At 50.3% G+C, this 24,233-nt stretch overlaps 1 protein-coding gene across 2 annotated transcripts in view; it reads left to right on the top strand.

Moving 5' to 3' along the window:
- Positions 1 to 24,233, top strand: part of RABL6 (RAB, member RAS oncogene family like 6) — a 108,199-nt gene that overhangs the window by 76,960 nt on the left and 7,006 nt on the right. For both annotated transcript variants that reach the window (XM_044992617.1, XM_044992618.1), the window contains 3 exons: positions 7,568 to 7,929; positions 10,817 to 10,973; positions 23,115 to 23,327. In XM_044992617.1, the coding sequence (XP_044848552.1) occupies positions 7,568 to 7,929; positions 10,817 to 10,973; positions 23,115 to 23,327 (732 nt within the window). The remainder of the gene's footprint in view (positions 1 to 7,567; positions 7,930 to 10,816; positions 10,974 to 23,114; positions 23,328 to 24,233) is intronic.

Genomic DNA, 24,233 nt, shown 5'->3' on the forward strand with positions numbered 1-24,233 from the left:
AAAGTACTCCGTGCCCCCGTCCGGGTACGAGTACCTGTACACGCACCCGGCCCCAGACTCCCTCGTTGTGCAGTCGGTGAATGACCGGGAGAGAAATGGGCAGCCCGCGCCAGCGCCAAAGTCCAAGGATGCGCGCAGGATGGACCTGTTGGGCCGGAAGGTCTATTCGGCTGGTGGCCTTCAACTACGGATAGCCAATCAGTTGGCTCTCCTTGGCCGCTATGCCTACGACAACTTCATGGCCCTCTCTAAGTTTACGGAGTTGATTCCCACATCCTCCAGGCAGGAGTTCTCAGCCCTGCTAGAAGAGGGCAAGAAAGCCTCCAGGTCCTCCATCCAGGCCTCGCTGGACTCTGCAGATTCCGGAGCCAGGACTTTGGCATCAGGAGTGACCATGAGGAGGATCTCCTGGCTGCAATCGTCCACCTTGCTGCCAGAAGTCCAGTATACCTTGCAGGACCTGCCCTTCGATACCAAGGGCCTATTCTCGGAGAAGACAGACTCCAGAATCCAGACCCTTAAGGATGGCCGTATTGCCATCCTCACCCTGGGCATGCACACGCCTGCTACCCAGTGGAGGTCCTTCAGGCAGCAGCCCTATCGGCCGTTTAATCAGTCCAGGTCGCGGCCTGATAATGGACGCAGAGGCAGACTGAACCGCCGTAGACCATCGGGCAACCGGCGTACCCAGTCCCAGGCACCCTCTAAAGCCCCGCAAGGGCCGAAGCAGGCATATTGATGGGACGCCCGAGGACGGCCCATCAGTCTCTTCACTGGATCCTTCCCCGTTATTTTTCAACCGTCTTTCCCGCTTCCTCCCAGCGTGGTCCCAGATTACAACGGACAACTGGGTGCTATGCACGGTAGAGTCCGGTTACCGTCTTCAGTTTGTTTCGCCCCGTCCCTCTTCAGGGACCCCTCTCACGAGCAAGTCCTCTTACAAGAGGTCGAGTCTCTGCTGAGCTTGGGTGCCATAGAGGAGGTGCCGAACGATATGCGAGGCAGGGGATTTTATTCCCGATATTTCCTAATCCCCAAGGCGAAGGGAGGTCTACGACCCATACTTGACCTCCGAGAGTTCAACAGGTACCTGCTCAAGCTCAAGTTTCGCATGGTAACCCTGGGGACTATCATTCCCTCCCTGGATCCGGGAGACTGGTTTGCCGCCCTCGACATGAAGGACGCGTATTTCCATATCGCGATTTACCCTCCCCATCGACGCTACCTGCGTTTCATTGTCAACAGCACACACTACCAGTTTGCGGTGCTACCCTTCGGCCTCTCCACAGCGCCGAGGGTCTTCACCAAGTGTATGGCAGTGGTTGCCGCGGCCCTCCGCCGTCGTCGGATACACGTCTATCCGTATCTCGACGATTGGCTGGTCCGTGGACCATCCCGCCAACTGGTAGCGAGTCACATGACCACGATCCTAGCCCTGTTTCAGCGCCTAGGACTTATGATAAATGCCGAGAAGTCAACATTGTCTCCATCGCAAAGGGTGGAGTTCATCGGAGCGGTCCTGGATTCCAATTTGGCCAGGGCCTGCCTGCCCCAACCTCGGCATCAGTCTCTGGTCTCCCTAGTTCGGGGCCTACAATCCTTTCCAACAACAATGGTGCGTTCCTGCCTCCGCCTTCTGGGCCACATGGCTTCGTGCACGTTCGTCACTCCGTACGCGAGGTTGCACCTTCGCCCGTTTCAAACTTGGCTTGCGTCAGTGTACCGGCCCCACCGCGACTCCATGGATATGGTAGTCACGCCCACGAAGCCGATCCTCGCTTCGCTCACCTGGTGGCTGGACCCAGAAGTGGTGTGTGCCGGAGTCCCATTCCGCCCTCCTCAACCATCCGTCACTCTGACCACGGATGCTTCAGAGCTAGGGTGGGGTGCACACCTAGCCGACCTGCACACCCAAGGTCTCTGGTCGCCCCGAGAGCTCTCCTTACATATCAGTGTCAGGGAACTGCGGGCTATTCGCCTCGCATGTCAAACCTTCCGCTCCCGTCTCCAAGGGCGTTGTGTCGCGGTGTTGACGGACAACACAACGGCGATGTTTTATGTCAACAAGCAGGGTGGGGCCCGATCCTCCCCGCTTTGCATGGAAGCGATGCTCCTGTGGGACTTCTGCATAACCCACTCGATTCACCTGGTAGCGTCCTATCTTCCAGGGGTGCAGAACACGCTGGCCGACCGTCTCAGCAGGTCGTTCCTTTCACACGAGTGGTCGCTTCGTCCAGATGTGGTGTACACAATTTTCCGCAGGTGGGGGTTTCCCCAAATAGACCTGTTTGCCTCCAGAGAGAACAGGAAGTGCCACCAGTTCTGTTCTTACCAGGGTCGCGCCCCGGGCTCCCTGTCGGACGCATTCCTCTGCTCCTGGACGGGTCACCTCCTATATGCCTTCCCTCCATTCCCGCTCGTACATCGGGTGCTTCTCAAGCTTCGGAGGGACAGGGCCCACCTCATACTCGTCGCTCCGGCCTGGCCGAGGCAGCACTGGTACACTCTGCTGCTCGAGCTCTCCGTCCGGGATCCCATTCCCCTCCCGTTGTGGCCGGATCTGATAACGCAGGACTTCGGCAGGCTCCGCCATCCGGACCTGCAGTCCCTCCATCTTACAGCCTGGTGCCTGAGTGGTTGACCCACGTGGAGCGTGCCTGTTCGGTGGCGGTCCAGCGAGTCCTGCTAGGGAGCAGGAAGCCCTCCACTCGCTCGACTTACCTCGCAAAATGGAAGCGTTTCGCACTCTGGTGCGATCAGAGAGACCTGAATCTGTTTGTCGTCCCTATACCAACGATCCTGGACTACCTCTGGTCACTTAAGGAGCAAGGTCTCGTGGTCTCATCGTTGAAAGTGCACCTAGCGGCCATATCCGCCTTTCGGCAACCCGTCGGTCACCGGTCCATCTTCTCCGATCCGACGGTTTCCCACTTCCTCAAAGGCCTAGATCGCTTGTTCCCGCCAGTACGGCGTCCTACCCCGTCCTGGGATCTGAATCTAGTTTTGACCAGACTCATGAGAGCCCCCTTTGAGCCCTTGGCCACGTGTTCCCTGGTCCATCTGTCGTGGAAAACAGCTTTCCTCGTCGCCATAACCTCAGCGAGGTGAGTTTCCGAGCTTCATGCCCTGACGGCTGGTCCACCGTATACCATCTTTCATGCAGACAAAGTTCAGCTTCGGCCACACCCGGCCTTCCTCCCTAAGGTGGTGTCGGCCTTCCATTTGAACCAGGACATTTTTCTTCCTGTTTTTTTCCCGAAGCCTCACGCCTCAAGTCGGGAACAACAGCTTCACGCCCTGGATGTCCGCAGGGCCCTTGCTTTCTACATAGAGCGAACAAAATCCTTCCGACGCTCGCCCCAACTGTTCGTAGCGGTGGCGGATCGTGTGAAAGGCAAGCCGGTCTCCTCTCAGAGGATTTCCTCCTGGGTCACTGCATGTATCCGAACATGCTACGAGCTTGCTTGTATACCAGCTAACCGCCTCACCGCTCACTCTATGAGAGCACAAGCCTCGTCTGCCGCCTTCCTGGCCCATGTCCCCATCCAGGACATCTGTAGAGCGGCCGCCTGGTCTTCTGTCCACACCTTCGCTTCCCACTACGCGTTGGTGCAACAATCTCGAGACGATGCAGCCTTCGGCTCAGCAGTCTTGCACTCTGCCACGTCTCACTCCGACCCCACCGCCTAGGTAAGGCTTGGGAATCACCTGACTGGAATGCATAGGAGCAATCACTCGAAGAAGAAAAGACGGTTACTCACCGTTGTAACTGTTCTTCGAGATGTGTTGCTCCTATCCATTCCAGACCCGCCCTCCTTCCCCACTGTCGGAGTAGCCGGCAAGAAGGAACTGAGGAGCAGACGGGCCGGCTGAGGTATATATCTAGCGCTATAACGGCGCCACTCCAGGGGGCGCCCAGCCGGCCCGCCGGTGTTGCTAGGGTAAAAATCTTCCGAAGAGCCGTGCACGCGCAGCGCGCACACCTGACTGGAATGGATAGGAGCAACACATCTCGAAGAACAACAGTTACAACGGTGAGTAACCGTCTTTTCCCTCTATTTGGCATTGGTGAGGCCTCATCTGGAGTACTGTGTCCAGTTTTGGGCCCCAAACTACAAGAAGAATGTGGAAAAATTGGAAAGAGTCCAGCGGAGATCAACAGAAATGATTAGGGGGCTGGAGCACATGACTTATGAGGAGAGGCTGAGGGAACGGGGCTTCTTTAGTCTGCAGAAGAGAAGAATGAGGGGGGATTTGATAGCTGCTTTCAACTACCTGAAAGGGGGTTCCAGAGAGGCTGGATCTAGACTGTTCTCAGTGGTGGCAGATGACAGAACGAGGAGTAATGGTCTCAAGTTGCAGTGGGGGAGGTTTAGGTTGGATATTAGGAAAAAAAATGTCACTAGGAGAGTAGTGAAGTACTGGAATGGGTTCCCTAGGGAAGTGGTGGAATCTCCATCCTTAGAGGTTTTTAAGGCCTGGCTTGACAAAGCCCTGGCTGGGATGATTTAAGTTGGGGTTGGTTCTGCTTTGAGCAGGGGATGGGACTAGATGACCTCCTGAGGTCCGTTCCAGCCCTGATACTATGAAATGGAGCACTTTTGCTCCAGCAAAAGCTGGATTCCTAGCAGGTTGTAACTTAACATGAGCGTTGTCTCCTTGTGAGGCAAGCCTGTTCTTTGGCTGTTCACGAAGGCTCCACAGTTACTGATTATAAAGCACATGATCGCCCTCCTGACCCCATGAAATCCTCTCTTCAAAGGGGCCTTGAGGGGTTTTAGATCAAGCTGCTATTTCACAACTGGGAATATCTCTGCTGGAGAAGGTGGGCTGGCTTTGGTCTCCCAAAGGATGTTGTGGTGATCTATATCAGGTAGTATTCACTGTTTTGGTATATTCACTGTCTGTTTGCTGCACAAAGTTATTGCTGAGGCTGCTGATGTTATAAGGGATGCATTTAAATTCATAGCTTCTGCACATGAGACCTAGTTAAGCTTAGTGAAATATAAGCAGTGTCCATATCATCTGTTGGAACTTCTAGGTGAAAGTTCTCATTTAGGGATCATCCTTGCATCTTTCAGCTTTACTTCATATGGCTGCTCTACCTTATTCTGTGACCATTTCATAGTTTAGCAGAAGCTATTGCCATTTAAAACCTTTCTGTTAACATAAGAACATAAATATGGCCACACTGGGTCAGACAAAAGGTCCATCTAGCCCAGTATCCTGGCTTCTGACAGTGACCAATGCCGGTGCCCCAGAGGGAATGAACAAAACAGGTAATCATCAACTGATCCATCCCTGTTGCCAATTTCCCAACATAGAATCATAGAATATTAGGGTTGGAAGAGACCTCAGAAGGTCATCTAGTCCAACCCCCTGCTCAAAGCAGGACCAACACCAACTAAATCATCCCAGCTAGGGCTTTGTCAAGCCGGGCCTTAAAAACCAGATTCCCCCACTTCCCTATGTAACCGATTCCAGTGCGTCACCACCCTCTTAGTGAAATAGTGTTTCCTAATATCCAACCTAGACCTGCCCCCACAGCAACTTGAGACTGCTGCTTCTTGTTTTGTCATCTGCTACCACTGAGAACAGCCGAGCTCCGTCCTCTTTGGAACCACCCTTCAGGTAGTTGAAGGCTGCTATCAAATCTCCACCCAGTCTTCTCTTCTGCAGACTAAACAAGCCCAGTTCCCTCAGCCTTTCCTCATAAGTCATGTGCCCCAGCCCCCTAATCATTTTCGTTGCCCTCCGCTGGACTCTCTCCAATTTGTCCACATCCTTTCTGTAGTGGGGGCCACAAAACTGGACACACTACTCCAGATGTGGCCTCACCAGTGCCGAATAGAGGGGAATAATCACTTCCCTCAATCTGCTGGCAATGCTCCTAATACAGCCCAATATGCCATTGTCCATCTTGGCAACAAGGGCACACTGCTGACTCTCATCCAGCTTCTCGTTCACTGCAATCCCCAGGTCCTTTTCTGCAGAACTGCCAGTCGGTCCCCAGCCTGTAGCAGTGCATGGGATTCTTCCGTCCAAAGTGAAGGACTCTGCACTTGTCCTTGTTGAACCTCATCAGATTTCTTTTGGCCCAATCCTCCAATTCCTCTAGATCACTCTGGACCCTATCCCTACCCTCCAGTATATCTACCTCTCCCCCTCAGCTTAGTGTCATCTGCGAACTTGCTGAGGGTGCAATTCATCCCATCATCCTGATCATCAATAAAGATGTTGAACAAAACCAGCCCCAACCGGCTGCCAACTGGACATGGAGCCATTGATCTCTACGCGTTGAGCCCGACGATCTAGCCAGCTTTCTATCCACCTTATAGTCCATTCGTCCAGCCCAGACTTTAACTTTTGCTGGCAAGAATACTGTGGGAAACCATATCAGAAGCTTTGCTAAAGTCAAGATACATCACATCCACCGCTTTCCCCATATCCACAGAGCCAGTTATCTCATATAGAAGGCAATCAGGTTGGTCAGGCATGACTTGCCCTTGGTGAATCTATGTTGACTGTTCTTCATCACCTTCCTCTTCTTCTTCAGGAGAAGCAGACATGAGGTTGGGGGAGCTGAACTGGGGGCTAGGGGGCTATTTGTGAGGTGGGGAGCTGGGGGGGCAGAATTGGGGTGAGATGGGGGCTGGACTGGGGAAGGATGAGTACAGAACTGATGGGGGCTGGAGAACTGATTTGGATACTAGAGGCACAGGATTGATTTGGAAGTTGGGGGGCAGAATTCATTGCTGGGCAGGGGATGGGTAGATGTGGGGGTGAGAACTCCTGCAGCAGTGGCCAAAATCCTTGTACCCAATATATTTGGGAACATGGGCAGCACTAACACTCTTTGGGGAAGGTCAGGAGCAGTTCACCAATTGTTAGACTGAAAAAACAATATCTCTTTGGCCCCCAAAATATGTGGTTATTTACAATCTCCAAATGTGTAGGGGTCTGACTCATTTATTTTTTGATCTCTTGAGTTTGGTGATACTATGAGTGGGACTTAATTATATTGCATTTAAAAACACCAAAAAAGTTACACACCCTTGGGAAGACTATTTTGGGACTGAGAAGAAATGATTAATTATTAATTGGGATGTGCCTCAAATAATTAAAGGTATCAAGGTGTGCTGCAGCAGAGAAAAGGTTGGGAACCATGGTCTGAGAGTGACGTGACTGTTGAGTTGCTGTACAGGGCTTCCTCCCAGAAACTTGTGCCAGAGAACTTACTGCACAAACATGGAGTGATGACCTGTAGATACTAACCCTTTGCGTATCTTGGTGCCTTCCATCCAAGGAGCTCATTGCACTTTTTCAAACACTGATTAACCGTCAGTCCCCATTGTGTGCTAGGTTTGCATTTGGGGTGAGCTAGGCACGGAGAGGTAAAGTGACTTGTCTAAGGTTGCCCAGGAAGTCATTGGCAGCACTGGGCCTGGAACCCTGCTCTCCTGGCTCCTAGTCCTGGGCTGCAGCTAGAGAAACTGTGTTGTTAATGAGGGGCTCCATGGAGTGTGCTGGGCCAGGCCTTATGTCTGCAATCCATTCTTTCCTGCAGCTTCCTTGAAATGATGGAAGCCCGAAATCGAGGACACGCATCCCCAATGGCGACTAATGGACAGAGCCCTTCCTCCGGCTCCCAGTCACCCATAGTACCTCCCAGCTGCACATCAACAGACAGTTCCAGTCCTGGTACCCCCCAGCCACCACCACCTCAGCAGCCGCCTGCCAATGCAACGTCCCCTGAGCCTCCATCCTCCTTGTCACCAGTGCCTCCACTAGAGGCTCAGCTACCACACACATCGTCCCCAGCTACAGCCTCTCCAGCAACGCCTGTTGTAGTCCCACTGCAAAAGCGCAGCATTATCTCCCGCCTCTTCGGAACTTCTCCGGCACCAGAGATGTCTCCTCCCCTGCCAGGTAGGTGCTGATGCAGAGAGAATCTGGATTTTGCTGTCTGGTAGCGGGTGCATGGGCATACTTACAATATTGCACTTCCCCGCTGTCCCAGTTTCTTTGCTGTACCCCTCCTGTTCCCTGTGGGAGGCAGAGCAGGCAGCCCTCATGTCTTAGCAGTGCCAGGCTTATATTTGTTCAGTATAAATCCAAAGAGTAGTGCAGTTGCTTCATTCTTTTCTTTCAGCTGCCTTGCTTGATTTGCCTTGTGCCTCCAGCAGCGCTCACGCTTGCCTCTGGCAGGGACCCCCCTCCAGCAGCAGGATGGTTGCTCTGATGTTGAACTTCAAGGCTGGGAGGGGTTAGATGTAGAGGGCTCCTGGGGAAAGTAATAAACTGTCAGTTTCTGAATAGGAGTGTCCCCTTCCCCACTGCTGGGCCTGTGCCACTCGCATAAAAATCCAAATGGTAATGGAAAGCCATGCAGCCGCGGCCTGTTTGTAACCATGGCAGCTGCAAAGCACACTTGCATGTTAACAAAGAGCAGTCTGCTGTTTGTATTTAAGGAACATAATCATTCAGCCAGAAATGTGAAGTGGTCACACAACTGCAGCACTGTGCTAGCTCTGCAGTAGATTCCCCTCTGGGGAAATATGCACCAGCAGAGCTGGCGTGAGGGGGAGAGTGGCCCATGGTAAGCAGCAGAGCAAAGTAATGTAAAGGTCATGGAGAACTAGTATCAGACAGAGAGAGTCCCAGTGCAGAGACATCCAGGGCTGTTCATTGCTTTCATTTCTGCTGAGCTAGACCTTAATTTGCCCATCACATTCACTTTACTTACAAAGCTGACTGGAGCTGCCTCTGCCTAGCGATTAGCATGACAGGGGTTTGAGTCACCCTTGCTAAATAACCTCCTCCTTCAAACTGCCACTCTCCGGAGTTCAGAAAGCTATCAAGACACCCACAGAAAGGGGAGGCGCTCAAAATGCACACTCAAGTTCAGTTGTAATTCTCCATCAGGGGTGGGCAAACTTTTTGGCCCGAGGGCCACACTGGGGTTGCAAAACTGTATGGAGGGCCAGGTAGGGAAGGCTGTGCCCCCCAAACAGCCTGGCCCCTGCCCCATCCGCCCCTTCCCACCCCTCGCTCCCTGACTACCCCCCTCAGAACTCCTGACCCATCCAACCCCGCTGCTCCTTGTCCCCTGCCCGCCCCCTCCCAGGATCCCTGCCCTTAACTGCCCCCCCCCCGGGACCCCACCCCCCCTGTCCCCTGACTGCCCTGACCCTTATCCACACCCCCGCCTCCTGACAGGCCCCCTGGGACTCCCATGCCTATCCAATCCCCCCTGTCCCCTGACCATTTCCCCCCGAACCTCCGCCCCATCCAACCGCTCCCTGTCCCCTAACTGCCCCTCGCAACCCCCCACTCCCTTACCATGCCGCTCAGGCTCACAGCCCTGCTGCCTGGGCGGAGCCAGCCATGCTGCCCATGCAGCAGCGTTGCTACGGGGGGAACGGGACAGCAGGGGAGAGGCCGGGGGCTAGCCTCTCCGGACAGGAGCTCAGGGGCTGGGCAGGATGGTCCCGCGGGCTGTAGTTTGCCCACCTCTTCTCTACATAATGTCCTATCTCCTGGATCTATGATCATTTGTGACAAAACCCACCAATTGCAGTTTCATAAGTCTTCTTACCTGGGCCAGTTCCCTGCAAGCAGGACACAGAGAGAAGAGAGGAAAGTTGGAAACTCCTGATCTGCACGTCTCTTTATGCTTTGTCCAAAGAAACAAAAAAGTGAAAATGCTAATGGACAGCAAGATGTGGCCAGTCTGTTTCACAATTTACACTGGAAACAATATCACATAGACCTGAATGCAGAGAAGCAATGGCTTCACTAAGAAAAATGGACACAATCCAACCCCAGTGCTATAACCTTTCTATCCATTGCTTTGTCAGAATAACTTTCAGAAAGCCAGTGTGTTTTTATAAGATCTGCAAAAGAAAGCTTGAGCTATACGTACAAATTCTGCAGCAGTAATTTAAAAAAAAAAAAAGTTATTCCCTGATGTCGATGATGCTGTTACCCAAGCAAGGAAGTGAACAAAAAGCCATGTTAGGTGCTGCTCTGTTGGGAAAACTTGGCACGAGGGCAATCAGGAAAAAGTCATTGTTCATCTTAGAGGATGCTGCAAACAAAAGTGCAGATAGTCACACTTTTCATGTGTCTGTTTGAGAACAGCTTTTCTTTGTGTTTCTTAAGAATCTGGGATGCAGATTAACCTAGGAGAAGAGTAAAGATTGCTCTACAAATAAGACCCTTTTAAAGCAACTTTTATTTTACGTAACACATAGGGGCATTGACCTGTTGGAGGCCTCTTGCTAGGTACCTTACAAAGCTAGAGTAAGTGGCAGTCCTTGCCCCAAAAGGTTTACAGTTTAAATGACAAGCTCACATATGTGTGAAAAAGCCAGGTGAAAGACAAGGGAATAGTAACCGTCTTTTTTTAATGTGAACTAGCTTTGTGCATGGTTCATAAGTGTAAAAAGCCAGTCCTGGCTGTAATCACAACCCCCGTTATTAGCTGGCAGCACTCTGTACGTTACAGTGACATACGTGAGTTTTACAGAGGAAAAGATAAGTTGAGCTTGGTACATGCTAAACCAGCAGTAGGAAAAGGCAGCTCATGGCTACCTTCTTGCGAAGCAGTGGTTTGATCTGAATGGCCTGTTGCATTCCTTCTGCTACACAGCAAATGTCCGAGACTGTTGTGGCTGTTACTTGTGTGTGCAGACATGTAGCTGACCGTCCACATGCTAGAGAAGCATTGGGTTTGAGATGCTTAGGGGAGTAAATTCTCTGTCACACCAGCTGGGCATCATTTATGCCAAACTGATCACTGTTCCATCTACAGATGCTGCTACTGTTCTCCCCAGTGAAGTCCCTGCAAAAGTGCAGAGTGTGGAGGACTTTATTCCCGATGACAGCCTGGACCACAGCTTTCTGGAAGATACGATCCCTCAGAGAGACAAGGGGATAACTAAGACTAAGGACCACAATGAAAGTGACAGGTAAGGAGGAAAGGAACTGGGGGTGGGGGAAGAGGAACGGGATAGAAATAGCATTTGGAAGTGCAGTCTGGGTGACTGAGGGAACTTGTGAGACTCCAGCATTTTCCTTTAGCTCTTAATACACACAGTATGCTACACAGTGCAAACCCCCAAAGGGTGTGTGTGTGTCCCAGTAATGGTAGCCTCACCTCAGAGACTTTCTCTTCCTTTCCTGAACACCCAAGAAGTCAGACAGCTTGATGCATGCCCTGCTAGCAACACCTATCCCTGCCAACTCGAGCAGGTCTGCTTGCCGTAATTATAGTATCACTCATAGGAAGAGAGGGTGGGTCTCTCTCCCATTAGCCAGGTCCCAAAGCCACTTAGAACCACTACCTTGAACTCCACACAGGAATTTACTGTCATCCAGAGCAGATGATGGAAGCAGCGGCTGAGAGTGAATTATATAATTTCCAAATCCCCTCCCCCCCCCACTTCTCCCTGATTGCTTTCTAGCCTCTCCTACTATTGTCATCTGTTAGCTCTGGCTGCTGCTCTTCTGTAAATTGCCCTGGCAGCAGATGCTTGAAGAATCCCATTTACTGCATTAGCAGGATGAGTTTGTCATTGCCAAAGCATTGTTCTTCCTGATACCCTTTGAAGGCCAGAAAGCTGTGGTGCCACCAGTTTAGCCTAATTTTTTTTTTCTGGCTTTGATTGTGCTTCCAAAACTGAAAGGCTACATCACTATATGACTTTAACTGAGATTCTTGCTTGAAAGTGTGTATTGCAAATAGGGCTGTTGATTAATCGCAGTTAACTCACACAATTAACTAAAAAAAAAGTAATAGTGATTAATCACAGCTTTAATGGCACTGTTAAACAATAGAATACCAACTGACATTTATTACATATTTTGGATATTTTTCTACATTTTCAAATATATTGATTTTAATTACAACATAGAATAGAAAGTGTACAGTGCTCACTTTATATTTTTTATTATAAATATTTGCACTGTAGAATGATAAAAGAACTAGTATTTTTCGGTTCACCTCGTGCAGGTGCTGTAGTGCAGCTCTTTGTCGTGAAAGCGCAACTTATAGATGTCAATTATTTTTGTAACATAACTGCACTCCAAAACAATGTAAAGCTTTAGAGCTCACAAGTCCACTCAGTCCTACTTCTTGTTTGTCTTAGCAATTTGCTGAACAAGTTTGTTTACATTTCCAGGAGATAATGCTGCCTGCTTATTTACAATGTCACCTGAAAGTAAGAACAGACATTCACATGGCACTTCTGTAGCTGGCACTGCAAGGTACTTATGTGCCAGACATGCTAAACATTCGTATGCCCCTTTGTGCTTCGGCCACCATTCCAGAGGACATGCTTCCATGTCTACTCTAGAGACCTTACAGTGGCACAGCTGTACCGATGCAGTTGCATTGCTGTAAGATCTCCCATGTAACCACTTTATACTGACAAGAGAGAGCTCTCCCATTGACATAATTAAACCATGCCCAACAAGCAGCGGTAGCTATGTTGGCGGGAGAGCATCTCCCACTGACATAGCGCTGTCCACACCAGTCCTTCTGTTGGTGTAACTTACGTTGATCAGGAGGGCGTTTTTTTCACATAAGTTCAAGTGCTTGTTCATATCAATTCCAAGTAGGTGTGTGCGCGCCACTTGCACAGTCTTCAGAAGGTTTTTCCCCTAGTGGTACCCATCGGATCGGCCTGGGTGCACCCTGGAGTCATGCCTTCAAGTCGCTGAATATAGGTCCTTGCTGACCCACTGCCTCCTCAGTTCCATCTTACCACTAGTGATGGTTGTTGGAGCTGAGTGTCTCTTGCTTCAGCAAGCGTTTCCTCTAGTGATTTCTGTATCTTCAACCTGTAAATATTTAAATAGTATAAGTTGCAGTTAGCTAGTAGCTAGTTAGCGTTTGGGGGTTCCCCAAACCCAGTTCGTTCCCCTCTTGATGTTCAAGGCCTCGATCCCAAAGGTGCCAAAGGGCGATCCCCATGACTCCTGCCTAAAGTACCTGGGGGAAGCACGTCAAACAGATTGTTGCAGGATCTGCAAAGGGTTTTGCCCTAGAACTAAAAAGGGAAGGGACTTCAGGCTCAAACAGCTCCTTATGGAGGCAGTTCTCCATCCCCAGCTGGCTCTGGGCAAGCAGGACATGGCACCCAGCACCTCTGTGCGGAGCACGCCAGCCTCCGTTAGAGAAGCTATGGCACCGAGGAAGGACTCTATACTTAGAGAGCCTCGGCATCATCATTTCCCGGTGCCAAAGTCCGTGGCAGCAACTCGGCACTGCTCACACTCACCGCTGCCACACAAGAGGCACAAGAAGAACAATAGAGGGCGCTCGCCCACAGTGAGAGCAGCTGGGACTGACAGTGCTTGGCGTCACAATCATCGGACTCAGAGGCAGAGTCCTATTACTCAAGACACAGCCGGTACCGGTTGGAACAGCGCTGCTGTAGACAGGAGACTGAGGGGCCCCCCCGGGGCTGACACAGTGTCAGGAGCCCATGTCATGGGCATACCATCAGGCCCAGGGTACCTATTCCACAGGCCCACAGTCAGTAATTTCAGAAGAGCATGCCCCTCCACCACCCCTGAACCATCTCCCACCATGAGGCACCGAGACAGCTTCAGACCCTGGTGCAGAGCCCTTTCTAGATACCAACGCCGTGGCTGGCACCGGGACCAGCCTGGCACCAAACAATAAGGCACTGGGCAGAGGCCTTACCGCAGGAGGGTCCGGTACCGCCTAGGGTGTCATCGTCGTCTTCTCCCGATAAGGCAGTGGCAGGATGGTCATCTTCTGCTCCGCCCCCAATTGACAGTACAGCCCATCAGGAGCTGTTGCGCAGGGTGGCTCAAAACCTGGGGCTCCAGGTCGAGGAGGTGGTCAAGTCAGTAGACCCCATGGTGGACATCTTAGCCCCTGAGGGGCTCTCAAGGGTAGCATTACCCCTCATAAAAACCATTCAGACCACCACGAAGACCTTGTGGCAGACTCCTGCCTCTATCCCCCCTACAGCTAAGGGGGTAGAAAGGAAATATTTTGTGAATGAGAGAGAGAGGCAGGGGCAGCAGGGCCCAACCCCAAAATCCAAGGACTCAAAGAAGCTGGACCTCTTCGGCAGGAATGTGTCCTCCACTGGGGGGCTCCGGCTTCGGATTGCTAACCAGCAAGCAATTTTGAGCAAATATAACTTCAATTGGTGGAATACCCGGATGAAGTTTAAGGAGCTGATTCCTGCAGACTCTAGATCAAAGTTTGCAGCTGTGGTGGAGGACAGCAAGGCAGTGGCACGGACCTCTTTGCAGGCCTCAATAGACACGGTGGACTTGGCCACACGAACCGTGTCCTCTGCCATATACATGAGGAGAAGTTCATGGCTCCAAGTGACAGACCTCCCCCCAGAGGTCCAGCAGACAATACAAGACCTGCCTTTGGTGGGTTGGGGTTGTTTTTAGAGCAGACAGACTCCAAACTCCATAGCGTAAAGGGTTCAAGGGCAACACTGAACTCTCTGGGCCTGCATATTCTCACTACTCAGATGAAGCATTTTAAGCCCCAACCTCCTTCGTGTTTCTACCCTCCCCAGCCTACACAGGATTTCTTCAGGAAGTGGGGCAGGAATAACAGGTGCAAACCTCCCCATCTGCCACCCAGTCAACGCCAGGGCTCAGCAAAGCAGTCCTCTGTCTCCAAGCACGCCTTTTGAGGGTGCACCCGGGGACGATGCACCAGTCCAGTAACCGGATCCTTCCCCTTGTTTTCTGAATCTCCTGTCGTGCATTGGCCCAGATAACCTCAGACTGCTGGTTCTCCACATAGTAGGCATGGGATATTCTCTTCATTTCTGCTCCACTCAGCCCTCTTCAGGGACTCGTCTCACGAGCAACATCTCATGCAGGCGGTGCAAATGCTCCTAGCCGCAGGAACAGTAGAGAAGGTCCCTCAGGAGCTAAGGGGAAAGGGTTTTTACTCCTGATACTTCCTAATCCCCAACGCCAAAGGAGGCTGCCATCATCCACTCCCAGGATCTGGGGGACTAGTATGCCGCCCTCAGCTTGAAGGATGCGTACTTCCACGTATCGATAGTCCCGGCCCCCGGACGTTTTCTCAGGTTCGTAGTGAACCACAACCATTACCAGTTTACGGTCCTTCCCTTCGGCCTGTCAGTGGCCCCTCAGGTGTTCACCAAGTGCAAGTCGGTTGTGGCCGCCTTTCTAAGGAGACGGCAGATGCCGGTGTTCCCGTATCTTGATGACTGGCTTGTCAAGGGCTGCTCCAGGGCACAGGTAGAAGCACACGTACATCTGATACGATCAATCTTCGACAGTCTGGGTCCATTGCTTAATGTGCCCAAGTCTGCCTTACCCCCACCCAGAGGATAGAGTTCACAGCAGTACTAGGCTCCACCCAAGCCAGGGCATTCTGCCAGAGGTGTGCTTTCAAACCATGTGCTCCATCATAGAGTACTTTCAGCTTTTCCCCACCACGACGGCACGGAGCTGCCCGAAACCGCTTGGTCACATGGCCACTTGCACATCTGTAATCCAGCACTTCAGGTCTGGCTGACTTCAGTATACCATACAAGCAGACACAGCTTGGACAAGGTAGTTTCGTTTCGTCCTCAGATTGTCGAACCCTCCAGCAGTTTGCACAAAAGTGCCCTTCTCCAGATTGCAACCATCGATGTCACTAGTCACGGAAGCTTCAGCACTGTGGTGGGGTGTGCATCGAGGGGCCCTCGGGACCACTGTTCCCTCTAATGTTTTACACCTATGTGCAGAATGAATTTTGTTATGTGCATCAATATGAAGGTGTGATGTGTGGTGGGGGTGGGACCAAAGGGTTCAGGTTGTGGGAGGGGGCTCAGGGCTGGGGCAATGGGGGTGAGGGCTCTCGTTGGGGATGTGGGTCTGGGATGGGGATGAGGGATTTGGGGTGCAGGCTGCCCCAGGGCTGCAGTGGGGAGAGAGGTCTCCCCCAGCCCTCTCACCACAGCAGCCCTGGCCCTACTGTGGTGGGGAGAGGCACCTCTCCCCCGGTAGCCTCTGCTCAGGAGGAAGACTTGGGTTCTTCTGGGATTAATATCAAGCAGAAAATGTCACAGCTGAATAACAGACTATGGGCCAAATTCAGCGTTCAGTTACACCATGGATATTAATGGAGTTACACTGGATTTGGACAGCAAGATTTCACTCCCTAGGTAAGAAAGCTGTTAAAATTTTCATCAGCTATAAGAAGTGTCAGTGCCCATAATACCATTTTGACACTAGTAAATAACATGAGACCTCAAAGCTGATGTGCTAGGGGAGGAAATTCACAGCAAAGGCCAAACTGCACACGACTCACCTGGACGTAAGTTTTGTTACAAACCTCAAGCTCAGGCCAGCTTCGCTGAAAGGGTTTGTTGTGACCCTTTTGTGTGAATCTGGGGCTGCTTGCTGGGTTCTGTGAGGAAACTGTCCGTTCAAAACTCAGTGAAACGGGAACAATAGGAACTCTGGCTGCAGCTGAGCTTTGCTTTGAGTTGCTAGAGAGAATGAAGGGCTGGAATGCAAAATACAAACCCGTCCCAAAGCCACAGCAGCGGGGAGAGGTACCTCTCCTGCGGCCCCAGCTCGGAGTCGCTGCAGCAGGTTGGGGCTGCGGGGGAGGCGCCTCTCCCCGCCACAGCCCTGAGCGCCTGCACAGCCCTTGAAAGACTGCTGCACGGCTTAGCGGGAACTTAGCTCAGGACGCGAGGCTTCTGGTCCCAAACAGAACTCTCGCTCCATATCAACGTCGGAGAGTTGAAGGCGGTTCGTTTAGCCTGTCAAACCTTACACACCTGCCCTCCAAGTAGGATTGGATCAGTCATGACGGACAATACAACAGCGATATTTTATATAAAACAGACAAGGTGGAGCATGCGCCTCTTCCCTATTCCAGGAAGCCCTCAAGCTGTGGGACTTCTGCATAGCTCACTCAATACATCTAGGGGCGGTCTTATCTTCCGGTATCCCAGAACAAGTTGGCAGACCATCTCAGCAGATCATTCCATGGCCACGAGTGGTCCATCTGCCCGGACATCATGAACAGCATCTTCCAACGGTGGGGAGTTCCCCAGGTGGACGTGTTCACAATGAAAATGAACAGTAAATATCAGCAGTTTTGCTCCTTCCTGAATCACAGCCCGGGCTTGACCATGAACGTGTTTGTCCTCCTTGGGAAGGACTGTCTGTTCTCTGTGTTCCCATCCTTTCCACTCGTTCATAAGGCCCTGCTCAAGATCAGAAGGTACAGGGCGTCCGTCAATCTAATAGCACCTGCCTGTCCCCGCCAACACTGGTACACATCGCTCCTGGAACTGTCAGCCACTCCAATCACCCAAGACCATGGTCACCTCCAGCACCTCAACCTCGAGTCTCTCCACCTCACAGCATGGAAGCTTCATGACTAAATCCTATGGAGTTCGCATGCTCTGAACCTGTCAGAGAGGACCTCCTCGGCAGCCAAAAGCCATCCACTAGAGCCACTTACTTAGCTAAATGGAAGAGATTTTCGATCTGGGCGACGCAAAGGGCCATGTCTCCAACTCAAGCATCAATACCCTTCAACTTAGACTATCTACTGCACTTGAAGCAGTCAGATCTGACAGTGTCATCTGTAAAGGTTTACCTAGCAGCCATCTTGGCATTATACCCAGGCGTGGATGGTCGATTTGGTCTTCACTAGCCCAGTGGTAGGTCGTTTTCTCAAGGGCTTGGACAGGTTATACCCTCCAGTCAGGCATCTGATACCAGCATGGGATCTTAACCTGGAGAGCACCAGGTTAATGGGACCTCCCTTCAAGCCCGTAGCAACATACTTGCTCCTCTACCTCTTGTGGACAGTAGCATTTCAGGTGGCAGTAACTTCAGCCAGGATGGTGTCTGGGATCAAAGCCTTGACATCTGAACCTCCATACCCAGCCTTCTATAAGGACAAGGTCCAGTCGCAGCCTCATCCAGCCTTCCTGCCAAAGGTGGTATCTCAATTTCACACAAGTCAGGACATCTTCCTCCCAGTGTTTTGCCCTAAGCCACATGCCAACAGCAGGGAACAAAGACTCCATTCCCTGGACGTGAGGCAGGCTCTGGCCTTCTATATTGAAAGGACCATTCTGGAAGTCTGTCTAGCTATTCATTATAGCAAACAGGATGAAGGGCCTCCCAGTATCGTCCCAAAGAATTTCATTGTGGATCATGTCCTGCATTCGGACTTCTTATGACCTGGCGAAAGTGCCAGCTCTGACGCTAACAGCACATTCTACAAGGGTGCTTGCCTCCTTGGCCACATTCCTGGCACAAGTCCCTATACAGGAGATTTTCAGGGCAGTGACCTAGTTGTCGATCCACATGTTCACTTCACATTATGCCATCATCCAGCATGCCAGGGACGACGCAGTTTTGGGCAGAGCAGTGCTTCAGTCAGTGAACCCTGAGCTCTGACCCCTCTTCCAATGGTCTGCTTGGGAGTCACCTACTTGGGATTGACATGATCAAGCACTAGAAGAAGCAAAAACGGTTACCTAGCTTCTCATAACTATTGTTCTTCGAGATGTGTTGCTCATGTCCATTCCAAGACCCATCCACCTTTCCCTCAAACGGAGCCTCCAGCAAGAAGGAACTGAAGAGGCAGTGGGTTGGCAGGGCCCTATATGCGGCACCTTGAAGACGCAACTCCAGGGGGCACTCAGGCCAACCTGATGGGTACCGCTAGGTGACCATGCACACAGCGTGCATACACCTATTTGGAATGGACATGAGCAACACATCTCAAAGAGCAACAGTTACGAGAAGGTAGGTAACAGTTTTTTACTGACAAAAGTGCTAGTGTAGACATAGCCTTAGATGCCCATCCTGAATACAGTGGAGCAGGATCTGTTCTAATTGTGCTCTTCATGAGGATTACTAGTGTGGTGACTTCATTCAGAAGAACACTCTTGCTTTGCCTCAACCTGTTTTCTTTCTGCGCTATAGCAGTGACATCAAGCTGGCATTAGGATGTTACATGGTTTTTGCTATCAGGGATTCTCAAATGATTTCAGTGTTGTCCATATCTTGATTATGCTTTGTGGACCTCTTCCACCCCCTTGTGATCCCATAATATCCCTTTGGCCCCTGCACCAATTACTGACATGGAAAGTAATGGTGAGCAATATATTTGTGTACTTTATCAGTCTTGAAATGTGGCCTAGCTGCTAGAAGTGAGCCAGCACCATGGGAGGAAAGTGGGTTGTTCAGAGACCACAGGCTGAGAACGGCTGAGCTATGTAATTCCTATTTAAAGTCAATTGGCATCACATGGCTAATAACTAGCACAGGTCTTTGAACATTTATGGGGTTGTGTGTCCCAAGCTCCATTTTTGTTGATGTTGGTTTTTTAAGGCCTGTTTCTGTCCTGTAGCGTACAAGAAGAACTCTTAATAAATAGGTATCTCCCCAATTATTATTATTTATTTATCTCCTAGAACTGGAAGGGACCCTGAAAGGTCATTGAGTCCAGCCCCCTGCCTTTACTAGCAGGACCAAGTACTGATTTTTGCCCCAGATCCCTAAGTGGCTCCCTCAAGGATTGAACTCACAACCCTGGGTTTAGCATAAACCACTGAGCTATCCCTCCCTCCTTGAAATATATGTTCCTTGAGCAGCTCATTGAGACAGTTATATTGCCTATTTCCCGGCCACAGGGCTTGCCTGGCTTACCCTTAGTCTGATGCACTGTGCTAAGGTGTATTTGAAGGGTATTAAGAAGCTTATCAGACTCAAAATAGGTGTCCTCATTTCTTCTGTTCCTGGCCTTGCCAGAAGTAGCTAGGTTATGCGTATGGATAGGGTACAGGATTAGAAAGGTGAGTTCTGTGTGAGCCTGTGGATCTGTTTTCACCACCTCACTAGACTTTTATCTTTACTAACCATCCAGTTATCTTTCCATATGCTTAAATCTGCATAACTCTGAACTTGTCTGTCATTTTCTCCCCCCCCCCCCCCCCCGCCACACACATCTTCATGGACAGCTGCTTCAGTAGTGTCACCCAGCTGTGCTGAGTGAGGGGAATTGAGGACTGGGTTTCCTTCACACTCTGGGGCTCCCCTGGCGCCTGCTCTCACCACCCCTCTCCCACAGCACAAGTTCCCTCCAGCTTCCTTGCTGAACTAGATTTTAGTTCCTTCCCCTCTGTTTCTCTAGCACCTAAATTACAGTGGCAGGGGAATGTGTTCACTCGCTCTGTAGGGGAAGGTACATTAGGGAAAGAGCTAAGGCTGAGCTGTTTCTTCTGAACTGAAAGCAGTACACTCAGGATTTGAAATGGAGTTTGCCCTTAGAGACCTCGATAGCATGTTCTTTGGTGTAACGTCAGCAGGATTAACCTTAAATCACATAGCTCTTTGGTGCTAGGTGCCCATACTGGGGACCACATTGGCTCAGGATTAATGCAGGTTGAGACTGGTGCAGTGTGCTTATTTTTGCATTCTTTGCAAGTTCCTTCCAACTGCAGTGTCAGTGCCACAAGGTGATACTAATTTTGCATTGTCAGACCTTGTTTGTATTGCAGGAGTGTGTTTCCTGATGTATTTTCACTTCATTGTTTTGCTGTTAAGCTGCAGCTAGGTGATTTGTGTAGAAGCTAGGGATGGAGGCAGTCAGTGTCTTTACATATACGCTGCATGTAGAGATGAGCCTCTGTGTGTACATCCACATTCTATCCAGACTGAGGACATTTTAGAGATCCGTGCCTAAGTCTAGTGTGTGTGCTGATTGGTGGGAGGATAATTGCACTAACACAGGTGATAGCTATAGTTGCATTAATTAAGCTACTGCTGTTTATTCAAGACAATACTGTAATCTAGAGAGTGAGGTTTCTAGAGCATGTCACACCACCGATAGCATTTTAAAATAAAGCCACCCGCAGCATTGTTTCTAGGACGTTTCCATTTTCTTTTTGATGCATTTCAAGGGGACGTCCACTCACATAGAATCATAGAATTCAAGATCAGAAGGGACCATTATGATCATCTAGTCTGATCTCCTGCAAGATGCAGGCCACATAAGCCGACCCACCCACTCCTGAAATAATTCTCTCCCTTGACTCTGCTGTTGAATGCTCCAAATCATGATTTAAAGACTTCTAGTAGCAGATAATCCACCAGCAAGCGACCCCTGCCCCATGCTTCGGAGGAAGGCGAAAAACCTTCAGGGCCACTGCCAATCTACCCTGGAGGAAAATTCCTTCCCGACCCCAAATATGGCAATCAGCTGAACCCCGAGCATGCGGGCAAGACATTCTTTTTAATAACCAGAAACCTCTTTTTTAAATCCCCCCCTCTTCCCCCCCCCAACCCCAGTGCCATGTTTTAGCTAGTTTTTGTAGGGCTAGCCTGGGGTGAGGCTGTGCCCTGTTATATGGGAGATCAGGGTTTAGGAGCCAATTCCAGTCTCTGGTTCATGAGTCTGGTGTGGACGGTGAGGGCTGCAGGGGCAGCCCACTCAGCCTGGGCAGATAGCATGTCCCTAATGCTCAGCAGCCAGCATCTTTTTGGTTCATTGTGGCAGCAGCAGTGTTGAGCTCTAAAGGGAGTCCTGGGCAGGCTGCCTCAGCTGGAGCATTGGGGGCTGCAGTGTTTTGAAAGCAGAGGGTCTCTTTAGCACTCCAGAAGGGAGGCAGAGGAATCCCCAAGGGGATTGCATGTAAAACCTGAACGTGGCATGATGATCTAGGCAAATGTTCAGTTGAAATCAACACTTACTGCAGTGTCAAATTTGAAATGAGCTCTCTCCATCAAACACACTCGGTTGGTAAAGGTACAAATTTCTTAGAACATCCACTTGGGAACGATAGGCTGTCAAAAATGGCTGGGTGAGTTGACATGGAATCAACTAAAGACCTTTGAACATCCTGGTCCTTTAGCAAGCATGTGGGGCAGCTTCCACCATCCACAACTGGTCAGCGTCATGCTGGACATTGGCCAGTGAGAATCAGAGTGATGATAGACACCTACTAGAAAACCAGGTCTGAAGCTTGAGGTACGATTAGTCAGTCCCAGCTCCTTCCTTTAACCCTCTAAAGTGTTAACCATCACATGCCATGAATGTCATTTTTTTGTATTTGGAAGTAAATGAAATGAGTTGATGTAATCCTTAACAGGTCATTAAAAGGAAGGCGAATGCTCTGTGTGTGTTGGACACCAGCATAATACATCCATTTATCAAGAAGCAAACGATCTTCTCTGAATAAAAAGTACTTAATAGAGAAAGCAGGCAGGATAAGGAAAGCCTCCTGAGTCTGAATTGTGAAATAATCTCTATTCCTGACGTGAGCAGATCTCGAGGAAAGCATTAATATGGCAGGGCCTTGGGAAATCAAGCCAAGAATTCCCAGTTTATAATTCTGCAGTGAAACTCCCTGTCAAGATGTCTCAGAAGGCATAATCCTGTTCAGCTGAGGGAGCCTTAAGGCCTCTTGCATTCTAAAATGTGTCCTTAGGTTAACTTAATTTGGGGAATGTTCAGCCTTGTTATGGTGTCTGGGTAGCTGCCTACTTCAGGACACACTATAGAAAAGAAATAACATAGAGGAGCCCAAGCGCTGAAGGTATCTTCCTGCCACTGGGTCAATATGGGATATTTTTGAATCCCAGGGCATGGGGATTAAAGCATGCAATTCCTATTGGTTTTTAATGGACTAATACTATGCACAGTGTACTGGAAATGTTCCCATAAAGACCTCACTGAGTCAGAAACGCGCTCTGCAGCTGTGAGGCCTCGTCTCAGATCTTGGTTGTACTAACCACTACTTGATGTCCTCCCCCCACCCCGGGGTTATAATCCATTGTGGAACTTGGGCCGTGCCAGGCCCTTGGCTCTGGTGATCAGGCACTGCCAGCTCCATGGCAGGTCAGGGAGTGCACAGTCAAATAGGACACTGGTAACTTCAGCTGACCCGGATTAACCACACATGGCCCTCATTAAGGTAGGGAAGAGATCCTAGAACTCAAGTTGCATTAGTCTGGAACACCAGTGCTGCATTTGCATTCTAGAAGTAGGAGTGTACGCATCCCAATGCGCCCTGAGGGGCTCTGGTTAACACTTCTGTATCTTACAGTGATGGAGAGGCGCTTGAAGGGAATCCTATGGTAGCCGGTTTCCAAGATGATCTGGATCTAGATGACAAAGTGCCCAGCAAACCCTCATTGGCAGCAGAACTTGTACCAAGCAAAAATATTACTTTGTCAAGTGAGGAGGAGGCGGAAATGGAGGATGCTATGGTCACCATCGTGGCTGATGAAGACATTGACATGGACTACGAGACACAATGGTATGAAGGAGTATAGTCTACTAGCTAAAGTATGGAACTGGGAGTTGGGAGATGTAGGTCTTTTTTCAGTCCTGCCACTGACTCGCTGTGACCTTAAGCAGCTCACTTAGTCTCACTGAGCCTGTTTTCCTAGCTGTAAAATGGGGTTATCTGTGCCTCACCAACTTTGCAAGTGTTCACAAACTACAGATTCTCTGATGGAAGATGCTGTGGAAGTGAATAGTAGTATTACTAATCACCATCCACATTTTTCAGTTTGGATGAAATTGTAACACACACATGCAGCCAAAAGGCTAACTTGATTTGTCATATCAAGCAATCCTTCCCCTCTTGATGAGGGAGCGGCCCAGCCTTCTTCCAGAATTTGAAGAAGAGGAGTTGTAAGTAAGCCGTCGGGCACTTTTTCATAGTGGGTGTGGGTGGGTCTCAAGCCTCACTGCGTAGGGCACGGAGGGGGCTTGTGCACCACAACAAGCCGCACTTGGCACAGGGGGACTGGCAGTGCTGCTCTCGCTGGAGAATGGAGCCCACAGAACATGGTGTGTTGCATGGAATGTGACGTGAGCAGTCATAAATAATGCAACAGGGCTTGGGCCACACGCAAATGTATTGATCTCAAGTCTGTGCCCCTCAGGGATGTCTGGGCTGGCATTCAGCATTGGCTTACTGCCAGAAAGACTGCCAGGGTCTGAGTGCTATGTATTAGAGCCTCATCACTGCTTAGGTGTAGATTAGAGGAAACCCCCTAGAATAGGTTCACCTACCTGGTTAGTTACCATTAGTCACTTTGCTTCACTTATGCAATGTGGGAGATGAGGAGAGTAGACATGGAAGAGTATAGAAAAGAGGTGGAACCTCTTGGTTTTCCTTGAACACTGTCACTATCTGAGTGTCATAAGAAAGATA

Source organism: Mauremys mutica, chromosome 18 (genome assembly GCF_020497125.1).
Source record: "Mauremys mutica isolate MM-2020 ecotype Southern chromosome 18, ASM2049712v1, whole genome shotgun sequence".
Classification (NCBI taxonomy): domain Eukaryota; kingdom Metazoa; phylum Chordata; order Testudines; family Geoemydidae; genus Mauremys; species Mauremys mutica.